This window comes from Moschus berezovskii, chromosome 22 (assembly GCF_049115385.1).
Source record: "Moschus berezovskii isolate FMDL1 chromosome 22, NW_MosBer_1.0, whole genome shotgun sequence".
Lineage (NCBI taxonomy): Eukaryota > Metazoa > Chordata > Mammalia > Artiodactyla > Moschidae > Moschus > Moschus berezovskii.
Window position 1 is genome coordinate 16,450,622 of NC_142481.1, and position 18,342 is coordinate 16,468,963.

At 36.8% G+C, this 18,342-nt stretch overlaps 1 protein-coding gene across 1 annotated transcript; it reads right to left on the reverse strand.

Moving 5' to 3' along the window:
- Window positions 1-2,239: 2,239 nt before the first annotated feature.
- ZNF260 (zinc finger protein 260) lies at window positions 2,240-17,838 on the reverse strand. The gene is made up of 2 exons (XM_055410900.2): window positions 17,593-17,838; window positions 2,240-5,253 (listed from the first exon to the last, which is right to left on the reverse strand). The coding sequence occupies exon 2, from the start codon at window positions 4,744-4,746 to the stop codon at window positions 3,508-3,510; it is 1,239 nt and encodes a 412-aa protein (XP_055266875.1). The 5' UTR covers window positions 4,747-5,253; window positions 17,593-17,838; the 3' UTR covers window positions 2,240-3,507.
- Between the last annotated feature and the right edge of the window lie 504 nt (window positions 17,839-18,342).

Genomic DNA, 18,342 nt, shown 5'->3' on the forward strand with positions numbered 1-18,342 from the left:
ACACTGATTGCCTATATAACTAAGGCATCATAAGTCTTGGGAAACCAAGGTAGTAGCTTCCCTGTGCTTAAGAGGTTATCCCTGTTACAAGTGAGTGCACCCCATTTGATGGTGGCACACCATGCAGATGCCCTGCTGGATGAGAATGTTAGTCTCCCAGTGCTGAGGTGAACCACACCCATTCTGACCTTGTCTTCTCTATGCAGTGCTGGGGCAGTGGAAGCTGTGCTTGCTTGAGCACTTGCAAGACTTTCTGATGAACATGCTGTAAAGATATTTTCTTGTTAGGACAAAGCTAATAATAAACCTAATGCTAGCTTAAAGCTTATTCTGTTACCTTTCTTCTTCTTTCTGATTGCCAGTTCAAATCTGTGATTGCTTCTGGTGGACATGCAGGTGTCAGAGCTGTTTGACCCTAAACTGACTGCTGAATTATTTTAAGAAACTGTGCTTGTACAACTGGCAACTCATCTGGAAGGAAAAAAAATGAACCCTCATAAATGACATTAAAAATTCAATTATAAAAATAAAAAATTCAATTCTTAATGGGTTAAACATTAATATTTTACAAAAAGGAAATAAGACAACTTGAAAGAAATCCTCAGAAATAACATATATAATGTAGAGATTAAAATATCTTTACAACTGACCCATACATTTCCTAATATCTAATATGGAATGAGGTCTTCAAAACTGACAAAAAGATAAATAATCCTATAGGAATATAGGCTAACAATATGAAAGTTTACAAAGAAGCAAATCTAGGAACAGGTGAGGTTTATACTTATCAGACAAACATGAATTTTAGTATAATACAACCTATTGTATAGCTAGAGGAAACTTCTTTTGAAAATAACTGATAACATTTCCTAAAATTTTAAAATAGCACATATCCTTTGATCTAGCAGTCTCTTGCCTATAATCTATCCCCTGGAAATAAGAATACCTAAAATGTAAGGACCACTTGTAAGGGTGTTTACTTGTGTTGTCTGTCATGGTAAATAACTAGATAACAAGTTGACTCAGCAGGAAGGATGGCTGAATAAATACGCAGTACACACTATCACAGAATACCATGCAGCATCTGCTTATCTTACTCTACCTGACCATTATTATCATTCTTGTTGCTGGGCCGTGGCACTGGCCAACTATATGCACCAAATGGTAATCCTGGTTTGGTCTGGATTAGAGTTCCTAGTTGCTCTGTGACTTCAAAGATGTACCAGCACAAGGGTGTAATACTTAAGGAATATCAGAGAATGTTTAATGAAAAATGGAAGAAAAGAGGATAATTTAGATTCACGTAGATACACATATATGTTACTTGGATACATTACCTCACAAAGTCAACCTATGGCATTTATAATCTTAAAGCCAAATTTCAAAAATGCCAGTAACAAGCAGTGCAGTGCTATAGTTATATTAGCCTAGCATTTTTCTGAGTTTAAGAGAAATTGATGTATTTGAAAGGAGCCTAAGGTTTAAATGTTACATACTCACTTTTATCACTATTCAAAAAGAGCATTAACTGTTTCTATGTATCACACTATTGTGGGAAAGAATAAAAAATCCTCAAAAAGATTTGCTTTTAATAAGAGAATTCTATTTAGGTCTGAGATCTCCCTTTTCAGTTCCATTTTCCGCAAGGACAAACTAGAGGTGGGGTGGGGCAGTTGACTGTGTCTGGCAAATCAGAGAAAATAACTAGTCTGAGTTGAAAACTGAAGCTGAAATACAACAGTTGTTTTACTTGGTGTCATACAAAAAAAAAAAAAGTAACATGTTTTCTTCATTTGTAAAATGTCTAATTTCTAATACCAGAACTGGTTATGTGGCCTATTAAAATTTCTGATAAATGTTTCTGAAAAACTAATTTATTTCTAAGAAGTCTGTGCATGTATTATAAAGTAATATGATCCTTAATGTGCTTCAATCACCTGTTGCAAAATCATGATCTCAGAGACCACAGAGATTACTGATACGACATTTGAGAGTAAATTTAAATAAATGAATTTGTTAAGTTACCATTAAAATTTTAAATTTTATTTCATATTTTAAAGATATGATTTCAGAAATATTTTTTGCAAAATATCTGCATCTAATTGGAAATGTAAGTCCATTATAACATGTATTCCATGTAGTCTCTCTACTCCTATCCTTATCTTTTTTAATTTTCAAAAGTTTAAAAGAAATAGCATAAACAGAATAAACTCATATATTATTACAATCCAGAATCAACTAATGTTTTCTTATATTTATTTGGAATCTTTATTTTTTTAATGAGATAGATCTTTAGATACAAAACTGAAGTATTGTTCAACTACCATGATTGGTCCCATTTTCCTTCAACTCCCTTTCTTTCTAGAGAGACAACCACTTTTGGGAATTGAGTGTGTATCCTTCCAATCCATTCTTCATAGTTTTACATAAAAATGTTTACCCATAACCAATGCTTTAATACTAGTGTTGGTTAGTGTTGATTTAATTCAAATTCACACAGGTATAGTTATAATATATTCATCACTTCATTTTCACTCTACATGCCTTTCAGATCTTTCTGTTAATACATATAGATTTAATTTGTTATACTTAACTGCTAGAGAATATTCTACAGGGCGACTACATCACATTTTATCAACCATTTCCAAAGTGACAGACATTTGTTTCCAATTTTTTGTTATATTAATATAACTCATGCTGCAATGAACATTAAAGATACAGAACTCCCTGGGTACACGTATCAGTTTCTTCAGTATATGTATATATACTCAAGAGTGGGTATTCTGGAATGTGTTTTCAAAATTCTTTCCTACTCCAAAGTTTGAAAAAAAATTCTCCTACAAAACTCTTAATAATTATTATTAAGTTTTGCTCTTTGAGTTCTAGTCTTTAATACTTTTGAATTTTTTAATAAATACTTTCTAATGTATGACAACAGCAAAGATCTAATTTTTCCACATGAAGAATCAATTACCCTGAGACCATTTTTTTAATTATCCAGATTTTTCTACCAATTTGAGATTACCACCTCTTTGAATTGCCAATTCCCCTTACAAACATGCATATATTTCTGGATATAACATCCTGTCACAATCTTTGTTTTCTGTTACTATATCAAGAGCAAGTAATTTTGACGGTTATACATGTAGTAAAACATGTAACAAAAAAATGACAATTTTGTCTTTGTTTCACATCTTTACACCTTGCATATCTTTGTCTGAATATATCAGGTAGGTCTTCTAGAACCATATTGATTAGTGTCCATGACTGGATCCTTAATGAGAATGCTCCTAAAAGTCCAGTATGAACATGTTTGTTGTGGGGGTATTGGGGGTATAGGTTTTCATGATAGTATAATAGTTAGTAATTCTCAGTGTATTACATTTTGAGTTGTTGCTGTAGGTTTTTCCATATTCATATCACATTTCTGTAAAATGAATTTTCTGATATACTGTTTAGTATGACTTCTGTTGAAGGTTTTCCTAAATTCAAGACGTTCATAGAGCTTTAATGAGTATGAATTCTCTGGTGTCTAATATGATGTGACTTCTGGCTAAAAGCTTTCCCACATTCATTACACTGATAAGGTTTTTCTCCAGTATGGATTCTCATATGCAGAGCAAGAGTTGAGAACTGAGAGAAGGCTTTCCCACATTCATTGCAACCATAGGGTTTCTCACCTGTATGGCTTCTCATATGCACAGTAAGAGATGAGCTTTGACAGAAGGCTTTCCCACATATTTTACATTCATAAGGCTTATCACCTGTATGAATTCTCACATGTACAATAAGTGATGTGATTCGAGAGAAGGCTTTTCCACATTTATTACATTCATAGGGTTTCTCTCCTGTATGAATGTTGTGATGTTTAATGAGGTACTGCTTCTGCCTAAAGATTGTTCCACATTCATTACACTTATAGGGTTTCTCTCCAATATGAATTTTCTCATGCTCAGTGAGGTTTGATTTGCCACTGAAGGCTTTTCCACATTCCTTACATATATAAGGTTTCTCTCCTGTATGACTTCTCTGGTGTCTAATGAGGCTTGACTTCTGAATGAAAGCTTTCCCACACCCTTTACATTCATAAGGTTTCTCTCCAGTATGAATTCTTTGATGGATAATGAGGTTTTCTTTCTGGCTAAAGGCTTTTCCACACTCATTACATTTAAAGGGTTTCTTTCCACTATGGATATTCTGATGTTTGACGAGGTATTGCTTCTGGCTGAAGGCTCTTCCACATTGGTTACATTCAAAGGGTTTCTCTCCTGTATGAATTTTCTCATGCTCAGAAAGATATGATTTTCCACTGAAGGCTTTGCCACATTCCTTACATGCATAGGGTTTGTTTCCAATATGATTTCTCTGGTGTTTAATAAGGCTTGACATCTGAATAGAAGCTTTCCCACATTCATAAGGTTTCTCTCCAGTATGATGTTTTTGATGAGTAAGCAAGTTTCCTTTCTGGCTAAAGGCTTTTCCACATTTATTACGTTGATATGATTTCTTTCCTGTATGACTTCTCAAATGTAGAGTAAGGGATGAGACTCGAGAGAACACTTTACCACATTCAGTACATTCATGTGATTTCTCTGAAGTATGCATTTTCTTATGCTCTGTGAGGTTTTGCTTCAGGCTAAACGTTTTTCCACATTCATTACATTCATAAAGTTTCTCTCCAGTAAGAATTTGATCATGCTGAAGGAGATCTGATTCAGGCCGAAGGCTTTCCAGCATTCTTATCATGCACAGGTATTTTCTCCAACAAGAACTCCTTAGTATCTCTTGACATGTGACATGGATGAAAGCTGTCCCACATTCAATATATGCAGATGGTTTCTCTCCAATAAAATTCTCAGATATCTAAGAAAGTTGAATTTCTGATGAAAGACTTTTCACACTGGTTATCCTGAGGTCAGATGATTATAAACTGGGATGAAATGTAGCATCCTCATTATATTCTTAATGGTTCTTTCTTAGATAGCTTCTCTCATATTTAAGTGTAAGTTATGTCCAAATTTTTTAACTGAGTCCCATACATAGAGTAGCATTCTTAAAGAATCAATGTCTGTACTCAGAGGAAATACTTTTCTGAGTTTTTCTTTATCTGTATTTTATGAAGTTGTCAGAGTTTTTCTTTAGTTGTATTTTCTGAGTTTTTCTTTAGCTGTATTTTCACAAATAAGGATGCAACTTAACTCAAAGGTCTTTCCTGTTGTATCTTAATTTATTTATAAATTTCCCAGGCCTTTTCTGAAAGGGAGTACAAAAAAAAAATCATTGAGAAGAGATGTAACTAACTGTAAAATATTTAATACCTGGCATGTAGTGAACATCTAATAAGGTAGGTATCATCATCATCAGTATCACACTTGTGAACTTCTCCACTATGTTTAATAAAATTTCAGAAATGTGCAATTTAAGGACTTCTCTTGTGGTTCAGTTGTTAAGAGTCCACCTGCCAACGCAGGGGACATGGGTTCGATGCCTGGTCCCACATGCCATGGAGCAACTAGGCCCATAAGCCACAACTACTGAGCCTGCATGCTGCTACTACTGAAGCCCGAGTGCCTAAAGTCCATGCTCTGCAGCAGGAGAGGCCACTGCAGTAAAAGGCCTACTCATTGCAAATGAAGAGTGTCCCCCACTCACTGCAACTAGAGAAAGCCTCAGCGCAGCAACAAAGACCCAGCACAGCCAAAAGAATAAAAAACAGTGCAATTTAAAAATAGACTTTTAATTTCAAACCTAACAGTATAAAAGAAAGCTCAAATACAAATGGGTGCATTAGCTTAAACTAGTTTTAAGTGAAACAATGTATACTTTATAAATCAGTAAAATAAGGTAAAACATAAAGAACAGGTGACAGAAAAAAAAAAAAGAACAGGTGACAGGATGAAAGACAAACATAACACTGGAAAGTGTAGGTTGAAGGGATAAAAAATGAATCGGAGTATTATTAAAGGGATGTGTGGTTAAATAAGATATTTATTTCTACATCTTCCTGAAGCTCTGTTAAAATGACAACAAGGGGATGAAGGGCATTACTCAAAAACTGAAAGCCTGAGGAAACAACAATGGATGAAAGTATTAAATTTTGAAAGGAAAACGAATAAAGGACTAAATTAACCACAAAACTGAGAGGCTTAAATAAAATGCTAGTAGATGAGGATGCCACTTAGATGCAAGGTAATTTGTGACACAGCTATTGACAAAAAGGCTCTATAACTTTATGGACAGATTGGGTAAGAATTGAAAGTGGCTTATACAATTATTATATAAGGAGAAGCTGATGCACCCAACTCTCCTAACTGGAAGGAAATAGAAATTTATTATCTAGAAAAGTGTAACTAACTGAGAAATTCCAAATTTAGTTTTGACAGAGAAAGTAGATGAGAGTTCAATACTGAAAGAGGGTGATAACTAAAAGTTTATATATATAGTATAGAATCCCAACTTCTTTCTACTGCTAGACTACAGGAATGCTGGTAGTTGCCAGGTGTTAGATATGGAAGGATTCTTGTCTTAAAAATGAGGAAATCATGAGAACCCTGATAGATCCTGACATTTGGAGTCATAGAAAAGACTTATATATCCAACTGAATGTGTACAGTGAAGCCCACCATTTTAACAGACCTACTCATAGACACTGATTATAATCATCACAGAAAATATGAAAAATGAATGCAGGAAATTTTCTGAGCTCCATCTTTCTTATTAGCATGTTGATAATGATGCAGCCAAAGATGGAGAAGCTGTATACAGTTAGCAAAAACAAGACCAGGAGCTGACTGTGGCTCAGATCATGAACTCCTTATTGCCAAATTCAGACTTAAATTGAAGAAAGTAGGGAAAACCACTAGACCATTCAGATATGACCTAAATCAAATTTAAGGGACTAGATCTGATAGACAGAGTGCCTGATGAACTCTGGACAGAGGTTTGTGACATTGTACAGGAGACAGGGACCAAGACCATCCCCATAGAAAAGAAATGCAAAAAAGCAAAATGGCTGTCTGAGGAGGCCTTACAAATAGCTGTGAAAAGAAGAGAAGCGAAAAGCAAAGGAGAAAAGGAAAGATATAAGCATCTGAATGCAGCGTTCCAAAGAATAGCAAGGAGAGATAAGAAAGTCTGCCTCAGTGATCAATGCAAAGAAATAGAGGAAAATAACAGAATACGAAAAACAAGAGATCTCTTCAAGAAAATTAGAGATTCCAAGGGAACATTTCATGCAAAGATGGGCTCGATAAAGGACAGAAATGGTATGGACCTAACAGAAGCAGAAGATATTAAGAAGAGGTGGCAAGAATACACAAAGAACTGTACAAAAAAGATCTTCATGACCAAAATAGTCACGATAACATGATCACTGACCTAGAGCCAGACATCTTGGAATGTGAAGTCAAGTGGGCCTTAGAAAGCATCACTACGAACAAAGCTAGTGGAGGTGATGGAATTCCAGTTGAGCTATTTCAAATCTTGAAAGATGATGCTGTGAAGTGCTGCACTCAATATGCCAGCAAATTTGGAAAACTCAGCAATGGCCACAGGACTGGAAAAGGTCAGTCTTCATTCCAATCCCAAAGAAAGGCAATGCCAAAGAATGCTCAAACTACCGCACAATTGCACTCATCTCACATGCTAGTAAAGTCATGCTCAAAATTCTCCAAGCCAGGCTTCAGCAATATGTGAACCATGAACTCCCAGATGTTCAAGCAGGTTTTAGAAAAGGCAGAGGCACCAGAGATCAAATTGCCAACATCCGCTGGATCATGGAGAAAGCAAGAGAGTTCCAGAAAAACATCTATTTCTGCTTCATTGACTATGCCAAAGCCTTTGACTGTGTGGATCACAATAAACTGTGGAAAATTCTGAAAGAGATGGGAATCCCAGACCACCTGACCTACCTCTTGAGAAACCTGTATGCAGGTCAGGAAGCAACAGTCAGAACTGTACATGGAACAACAGACTGGTTCCAAATAGGAAAAGGAGTACGTCAAGGCTGTATATTGTCACCTTGCTTATATGCAGAGTACATCATGAGGAACGCTGGGCTGGAAGAAGCACAAGCTGGAATCAAGATTGCTGGGAGAAATATCAATAACCTCAGATATGCAGATGACACCACCCTTAGGGCAGAAAGTGAAGAGGAACTCAAAAGCCTCTTGATGAAAGTGAAAGAGGAGAGTGAAAAGTTTGGCTTGAAGCTCAACATTCAGAAAACAAAGATCATGGCATCTGGTCCCATCACTTCATGGGAAATAGATGGAAAAACAGTGGAAACAGTGTCAGACTTTATTTTTTGGGGCTCCAAAAATCACTGCGGATGCTGACTGCAGCCATGAAATTAAAAGACGATTACTCCTTGGAAGGCAAGTTATGACCAACCTTGATAGTATATTAAAAAGCAGAGACATTACTTTGCCAACAAAGGTCCGTCTAGTCAAGGCTATGGTTTTTCCCATGGTCATGTATGGATGTGAGAGTTGGACTGTGAAGAAAGCTGATCGCCGAAGAATTGATGTTTTTGAACTGTGGTGTTGGAGAAGACTCTTGAGAGTCCCTTGGACTGCAAGGAGATCCAACCAGTCCATTCTAAAGGAGATCAATCCTGGGTGTTCATTGGAAGGACTGATGCTAAAGCTGAAACTGCAATACTTTGGCCACCTCATGCGACGAGTTGACTCACTGGAAAAGACTCTGATGCTGGGAAAGGTTGGGGGCAGGAGGAGAAGGGGACGACAGAGAATGGGATGGCTGGATGGCATCACCGACTCTGTGGACATGAGTTTGAGTGAACTCCTGGAGTTGGTGATGGACAGGGAGGCCTGGCGTGCTGTGATTCATGGGGTCGCAAAGAGTCACAAAGAGTCAGACACAACTGAGTGACTGAACTGAACTGAATGATTAAAATTGACTGCATTTAAAATAGATAAAACAGCTATATGAAATGCAAGATTAAACACCAATAGACACAGTCAAATGAGTTTAAAGTGGCTGTCTACAATTAGCAAGAACGGTGGGTAAGGAAGAATGGAGTAAACACAGCTATAATCCTATTTGACTTCTAAAAGCTCCAATTTGTTATACCTACAGAGATTTCCTTGAAGACTTGGGCCTTTTAACTTGAATCAATCTATAAATAATTACATAATAACTATAGACAGTGCTTTTTTACCTACTTACAACTGAGTTTCACATGGACTAAACAGCAAAGTACATACACATTTAATAGGAAAGGGAAAAAAAAATGCCAGAAAACAGCCATCTTTGCTTCCAAATCTGATTTTGATTTCCATTTTGATTACTGATACTATCATTTCTGGATACTGAAACTGTCACTGCCATCAAATTTCAGTTTTCACTTATTTTTCTTCTTTCATTATGCCTGATATTCTGGCAACCATGCTCTTTTTTGTCAAGAACTCTTTTCTTGGCCTCCCTAAGCCCTTTTATAACTGTTTTCCACCCACTGTCTGGAAATCTTTGACATTATCCTGATTTATCCATCTCAAAAATTTATCCTCATTTTCATACAAATCATTTTAAGAACTGACTAGTAATATGCTGCCACTCTTATCAATGCTGTAATTTCCATCATTATAAAAAAATAACTTCACACTCACTGCATACCATAAGCAAAAATTCACTCAAAATGAATCACAGACCACAGCATGAGCGTTAAAACCATTAATAAGAAATATAAAAGAAAAAAATGGTAGACTTCATCAAAACTAAAAACTAATTAAAACTAATCAAAAAACACAGTTAAGAAAACAAAAACAAAACCCATAGACTGGGAGGAACTAATAAAGGGTTTCTCTCCAAAATATATAGAACTGCTGAAACTCAATAATAAAAAGATAAAAACAATTTAGTTTTTAAAATGGGAGAAAGACTAGAATAGACATTTCACAAAATATAACATATGAATGGCTAGAGAATCCATGGACAGAGGAGCCTGGCAGGCTGCACTCCATAGGGTCACACAGAGTTGGACATGACTGAAGCAACTTAGCATGCACCCTCAAATTTACAATGTAATGAATTTACATTTCAATGTAGTGAAAATACAAACCTAAGAGAATATATGTTAATACTTAAGATCCAAGTTACTCTGTATCTGAGATGGGAGATACAAGGATTAGAGAGATTGGACTGGAAGTAAGAGACAGTTCAATAAAAATGAAGTTCAAGATTGAACAGTGGATAAGATTTTGATAAATGGATCACTGCACAATCAAAGGCAAAGATGACAATTTCATACACATGACAGGGGCAATAAGAAGGATACAACTGTTACTATTTAAAGCTGGAATAATAATCACAAATTGATGAAGGGAAGAGGGAGACTGAAAATATATACACTGTAAAGTGTATAAAATATACATCACTCCTGGTGATAGTAAATAGATATTGTCTAAAATCAAGGATGAAGACTAAGAAAATTATGAATATAAAGGCAAACACAAAAAAGAAAAAGAACTTCCCAAATGTTCAAGAAGATATATATTCACAACAAATAAAGATCCTACAGCAAAAGATAAAAGATGAGGCAGAATTTAAAACTAGGGAATTCCCTAGTGGTCCAGTGGTTAGGACTCTGTGCTTTTCACTATTGAGGACATGGGTTCAACTCCTTGTCAGGGAACCAAGATCCCACAAGCCATGATATGTGGCTAAAAACCAAAAAAGAATTTAAAACAGTACAGAATATTAAATCAGAATCAATACCAACCATACTGTTCCTGTCAACAAATGCAAATAAAATATTAATAACCATTAAAAGAAGTATGATAGGCTCATATAGATAATTCTCAGGCCTCAAGCCAGACCTGAATCTAAAAAAGCTGTGGGTAGGGCCCAGCAGTCTGTATTTAACAAGTCCTTCAAGTGATTTTTTTTTTTAAGATTTATTATATACTTAACTATTTTATTCTTTGGCTGAGCTGAGTCTTGATCGCTTTGCCCAGGCTTCCTCTGGTTGGGGTGAGTGGGGGCTACTCTCTAGTCACAGTGCATGAGCTTCTATTGTGGTGATTTCTCTTGTTGCAGAGCACAGGCTCTAGGCTTTCAGGCTCAGTAGTTGTGGCTCACAGGCTTAGTTGCTCTGTGGCATATGGGATCTTCCCCGAGCAGGGATCGAACCCATGTCCCCTGCATTGGTAGGCAGATTCTTAACTACTGGACCACCAGGGAAGCCTTCTCCAGGTGATTTTGATGCATGCTAAAGTTTAACAACTGATAAGCAAATCCCCCCTAAACTGTACATAAGATATGCTTCTAAAATAATATATGAGAAATGCTGAAAATAAATATTAAAAATAAAAAAATGATAATCATGAATATATAAACTATAGAAATCCAAGATACAAAAACATTAGCAACTGAGAAGACTACCTCTCTCAACCTAGGAGATCAAATCCATGAAATATGAGAATATATATGAAATGGGAACATGAAATAAAAATATGTACTAATTTATAATATAGAACTAACTAGTTTATTCTATATCTTGAAAATAATGAAACATCTTTTAAAATGCTCAGAGAACATTCTCAAAATAAGTCCACATAGTAGGCCTATAAAACTTCAAATATTCCAGAAAGTAGAAAAGGACAGATAAAATAGCCTTTAAAAAAAAGTCATAAATTAAACAAATTAAAAATTTCCACTTGTAAATTTCAAAATCTATTGGCTTGATCAAACTATTTGGTCAAAGAGGAAATTAAAATATATTGCATAATATTCAGAATATTATTCAGGACACAACGGATATCAGAACCCACTTGAAAAAATGCTTGGAGAGTTTTAGCATAAATGGTTACATCATTTTTAAAAGAAATAATAATAATAAATATTCAAACTAAGGAATTACAATAAGGAAAAGTAAACAAAAGAAAAACAAAAATTAGAAAAGATAGGAAGAGAAATTATTACAAACAAAGATACAAGTAATAATAGATTCATGAGTAAGAATAAAAGCACAATTAAAAAATAAAAAAATGATTATTTGAAAACAGGAATTATAGAGACTATTTTGTTCAATTCTATGCAAATAAACTTGTAAATCTAGCAAATATAACCTCTGAAAACTTAGACTAGAAAAGAAAATTTAAACAGAAAAATAAACAGAAAAAAAATAAACAGAAAAAAATAGAGGCAATTATTCTCTCATTTTATCACCCCAAAGTCCAAAGTATGTGTGGTTTAAGGTGTGAATTTTACTAAATTTTTAACAAAGTACAATAATACTATTTATTTAAAAATTTCCAGTTCTTAAATTCATTAAATTTGCAAAAGTATGATGTACAACAGATTAGAACTAAGTTCTGTATAGCTAGTAGGTCAAAAGAAAACACAGAAATTACATTCTCTTGGTTATTAAAGCCCCCCTTGTATTTTTACAGGGATTATATCAACATTCTTCACAGATACTTAACCAGAACTGAATTTTTTATACTGTAAAATGACAGTCCTGAGCTGAACTAGGCAACATTATCTGAATACCAGGCAAACCGGTCCCTTCAACAGCATTTATCTTGTGCTTTAAAAAGTGTTTTTAAATATAAATCAAAATGCTCTAATGCCAAAGTGTACTAACTTTGTGCTATAATGCCTGAGCTGAGTAGTTGCAACAGAGATACTATGGATTACAAAGCCTAAAAAACTTTCTATCTGGCCCTTTAAAAAAAAATTTATTGACACTTTTCTACCCTAGAGCGGTGATTCCTCTCTCCTCTACCAGGCTGGAACCAGGATACATTGTTAATCCAGCTTTAACCACAACTAAACGATAAAGAGACAACCTGGAAGAACTCTGGATCTTAAAGTACTACAAAGACCAAAGGTACCATGCAGATTTTTTGACTACTTATCACATAACTGATATAAGCCAATAAACGAATTCTTACATTCCTTCAACCAGCACATTTGGGCGTTTATTATAGTCACTTAGCTTTAAACTCCCAAATGTGCTAGTTTACCATTTAGCTTTGGTTTACCACTTAGCTTTACTATAGGGGCTTCCCTGATAGTTCAGTTGGTAAAGAATCTGCCTGCAATGCAGGAGACCCTGGTTCAATTCCTGGGTTGGGAAGATCCACTGGAGAAGGGATAGGCTACCCACTCCAGTATTCTTGATCTTTCTTTATGGCTCAGTTGGTAAAGAATCCGCCTGCCATGTGGGAGACCTGGGTTCAATCCCTGGGTTGGGAAGATCTCCTGGAGAAGGGAAAGTCTACCTCTCCAGTATTCTTTCTGGCCTGGAGAATTCCATGGACTGTATAAGTCCATGGGATCACAAAGAGTTGGACATGACTGAGTGACTTTCACTTAGCTTGACCATGATTGATTAACACTTTTTAGTCCTGTTTCATTGCCTTACATATTATGTATCTGCAGATACCAATTCAATTCAGGCATTAAAAGTATTTTCAGATCATAAGAAAGTGAATGGACAAGAAAATGACTTTTTACAAAAACACATAGTAGGGTAGTTTGCCAACCTCTGCTCTTAACAGATCACCATTTAAAAAGAATACACTGGGTTTCCCTGGTGGCTCAATGACAAAGAATCTGCCTGCCAATGCAGAAGACACAGGTTCAGTCCCTGGTCTAGGAAGATTCCACATACTGCAGTGCAACCAGTCCCATGTGCCACAGCTACTGAGCCCACGTGTCCCAACTACTGAAGCCCATGTGCCTAGAACTTGTGCTCCACAACACGGGAAGCTACTGCAATGAGAGGCCCTCACAACACAATGAAGAGTAGCTCCCACTCACCATAACTAGAGAAAAGCCCACATAGCAATGAAGACCCAGGACAACCAAAAACAAATAAAATTAAAAAAAAAATATACTGAGCTTGCCTGACATTTGAACATTTTGATATATGTTAACACTCTTCTCTACACAGCAACCATAGTAATCTTGTCACAGGCAAATCATGTCATGCTCTCCCTGATAAGTCTCCCTATATAATCATAAAAATATTTAGAAGCATGCAATGTTTATTGCGGCTGCTTCCGAGGAGCAGAAATAAGAGAACTGAGAGCCAGGAATAGGAGATATATCTATTGTTTTAATGTCTATCATGTATATGTATTAGATTTTAAAAATAACAGTACAATACAGCACTCATTTCCAGGCCTGCATTATTGTTAAAAAGCAGGTGGAGATGATATCTGGAGACACACTATGTATAGTATACAGTATACATATACTGTATAGTACAGATATATATACAGAGAGTATACAGATATAGTATATAGATATACTTGTATATTCGTGTATATAGTATATAGATATATGTACTTATATCTTGTATATCTGTATACTATAGATATACAAAATATACTATGATATCTGGAAGTAAGACAATAAAAAAACAAGGATAAAAGGGTAAAATTCAACTTTGAGGTATATTACAATAGAAGGAGGGAGAAATATGATAGTAAAATGTTAAAGAAAATAATCTACATTTGTAGATTTGAAAGATTACAGATCTCTTTGGCAAGAAGGATTGAATGCTGAAGGAAAGGAGTGTAGGCATATAGGGAGAAGTGAAAAATGGAGAATGATAGTGAGAGGAAGAAAGCATGAAATTTAGACTGTAGAAGTTATAAAATTGAGGCTGCAAAGAGGCTAGCATTCAGAATCAAGGTTAGAGAGAGAACTAGTCGTCCAGAATCTGAGAAAAGAAGAACATAAAACCAGGAAGAGAATTTAGAAATGTTACCTAGGTATCTAAAGGATGCCTAGCAATTTTCACTCCAAAAGACAAGAGCTGGTAAGAAAATTTCAAAAAATTTCAGATATTGCAAACTCACTGAGCCACTGTAATGAGCCACTTTATTCCATTCATACCTTCTGGGTTCTCTCTTACCCAGAGAATACCTCCTTTACATTTCTTCCTCTATCATCAATTGCTCTTCTTATTTGAACTGGTTACTTTAAATTTTGAAATACTGACGTAGGACTTGGATGAAGGTTAAAGCAGCATCTCAGAATTCAGGTTGAGCCTTTAGGACCCTCAGTGGAGTTGAAGGATAAGGAAAGTGAAGCTCCTGGGGATGCACAAAGAAGCTGACTTGTGAAAAAGAACAAAGGAATGATGACCCTTTGGCTTAGAAGCCGGAGCACACACATACACATACATGTGAGCACATGGAAAAAGAGTATTTGTAATTTGCATCTCAGGTCAAACTCATTATGTCATTTAAAGGCTGCACACATTTCAAAAAATGGGAAACAGAAGGTATCTTATTTTCAGAATTTAGGTTATACAGAGAAACTATCAGTGAGTTGCTAGAGTTCTCTAGAATCACAACCTGCATGAGTACCTTTGAGCAGGTGTCACTTACAAGTGACAGCTTGTTCCTGATTGAAGAGTCACAGTTTTGAATATCATTTTCCCCCATAACAACACATTTCTCATAAATGTGAAGTCACCAACCTTGAGTGATATGGATAAAATGTAAAGGAAGTGACTCTGAAATTATTCGTGGCTCAGGGTTCTTAAAATTTTTAGAAGCCTAATATTTTATCCAGGTTATATTACTCTAAGAGAAATTAAGAGTCCTATAATTAAATGGTCATTCAATTCATTGGTTCAGCAAACATATTTCTCATTTATTATGTGTATTGAAAAGACCATAGTCTTCAATTTGTAATGGGGTGTGACAGATAAAAGGGTCAAACTTGCTCAGAAGCTCTTCCCTTACTCCAACATAGGATGCTTAGTCTGGCTGGATAGTGCCATGAATTGATGAAACCAGGTAACACAGATGGCAGAAAGGATGGAGGCAACACACAGGAGGGAAGAGGTAAGTATGACATTCTGGACATTAAGAGTTTGAAGTTCGTATGCAACCTCCAGATGGAGTTATCCATTAGACAGCTGGATATATGCCTGAGAAGCTCAGGACAAGCCTCAAATAGGGAATGGTCATTCATTAGTCCTGTGTCACAGCTGAAGCCATAGTGGAATTTTGTTGCTCCTAAGAGTTCTTAGAAATGAAAAAGATCAAAGTTGGAAACTCAGGAACACTAATATTTGAGGGACAAACAAACATCACTCACTAATAGAGATTTTTTTGGGGAGAGGGGACCTAGTTCCTTGGTTTTCACTGGAATTGTAAAAATGACAGAAGTATTATGGAAGCCAAGGAAACATTCAAGAATGTCAGTGATAAACACCTGAAAAGGAATGGATTGAACAGAGAAATCTAATTACTCCATCCCAGTTAAAAATGGAAATGTACAAAACAGGCAAGCAAAAATGTGATTTTTATTCCTGCCCTAGCTGCTACATCCCCTCACAACCATTTTTATTTTCTGTGTAAACTTTCAAAGTTTCTTCATACAACTACAAATATACACTGCTACCCCCACTTACTAAAAAAAAAGGTAGTATGTTATACCAAACATACACTTTACTTTCTTCATATCACAAAATACATCACATTTTTAAAAACTAACATATGGTATATATTTCCACTTGCTCAAGTTTTTTTTTGGGTCTTTCATTAACATTTAAAAATATCTTCATAAAGCTTTTATACTTTTACTGTTTATCCCTAGGTGTTTTATCTGATTTGTTGCTATTGTAAAGAAAGTAGTCTTCTTTGTAACTATTACTGATTATTTTCTGTATATATCAAAAATATTATTTCTATATATGAACTTTTGTACTGTAGTACTTTCTCATTTTATTGAAAAATATGTGTTATTAAAATACTGGAAGAAATTCTTTTTACAGAAAAAAGAAAAATTTGTTTCACCACATTTACAAAGGTCATTTGGTTTGGGGAAAACCTGGTAAAATTAGGAGTCAGATTGCCATGCTCAGTGACAAATCAGGGAGTCTTAAATTGGTTTTCTGACTTGTGAGCCCAAGACAGGACAACTTGCTTCCCAATTCTGCGCTATCAGCACCAGTGGAAACTACCTCTTAAAGCTGTTCCTTAGCCCAGGACTTCTCAAAGCAGCCTCACCGGAAGTCCTCCAAAGAATTAAGAAAAGTCAATACCTCTGGGGAGTCTAGACATCCAATAACAAGTTTCCCGGAAATATTTCCTCTTATTAAAAAAAAAAAATGCTGATTTTGTTTTCTACTCCACAGTGGGTCTGCTTTTATACAAAAATAACATCGCTCAACTGCTTAGCCTTTTCCCGTTCTCATCTTTCACAGAAAAGGATGTTGCAGAGAAATGCACTTTTATCATTATTTTAGAAACTAGAAAAGTGAGGTTTAAATGGTACTATCCCAGTAAGTTCCTAACGCCACTCACTCTCACGAAGTTGGAACCACACAGGCTGCAACTCTGCAACCCTTTCACTTTCCCTCACACCCTAGGTCACCCACCGACGAACCCGCCCCAGTTTCCTTCTGTACCCCTGCCCCCATCCACAGAAGCTTTGAACACTGCTGTACGTCACAGGAGGCGATTCCTCTCCTTCAGCTTCCCCAGCCCGGTCGTAGGCTCCGCGAAATCTCCCCTACAACCTACCCGACCGGACTCCAAGCCCAGAAACCTAGGTCTAGCAACCCAGATCTACGCTTCGCAGAACCAAAACCAAACTCACCAGCAAACAAAGACGACGATGGCGAGCCAGACAGCCTGCGCCTGCGCACTGCCGGCTGGTTAGCATTCCCAGAGGTCTCCTGGGCTCCACCGAGCCCGGGCTCAATACCGGGCGGAATCGGTCGATATTGGTCGGGCGTCCACTTTTCTGATTGTGGACTACATTTCCCAGAAGTTTCGGTGGTTCGAGTCAGCATTCGCGCTTTGTCAACTCCACCCGAGCTTGTGGGACTGTCTCCCTGATTGGGGGAGGAGCCCGAGACTCATGACTTAGGTAATACTCTACCTGTGCCAGCTACCTCTGGGAGAAGGCAGTGGTAATAAGCTCAGTTCAAGCTCACCCCTAGTTGGGGGTGACTCTAACTAGGAACCGCGGTGCAAGGCAGCGCCAGAAAATTCCAGAGCACGGTCTGAGGCTGGGGGGTGCGGGGGTGTGGAGAAGCGGTGAGGGAGGGAGTGATTGTGGGGATCTCTGGCTAGGCTCCAGCCCGAGGCCATCTTGTCCCTCGCGAAGGCTGTGCTGAACTACCTTTCCCAGAGTCGCCGCGTTCTCAGGCCGGCGGCTCTGCGCGGAGCCGTACGGGAGCCGGGTGTTAGTCTCTGTGCTGTTCCTGACGACTGACACCTTGCAAGGGAGATTGGAGGTGAAACAGCCAAAGGTCTGGGCGGGGATGGAGACTGAGTATTGTCTGTTCAGGCTGAACGGGCGAGGTTGGAGAGGGAAGTGTCGGTTATTATGTATGACAGTATG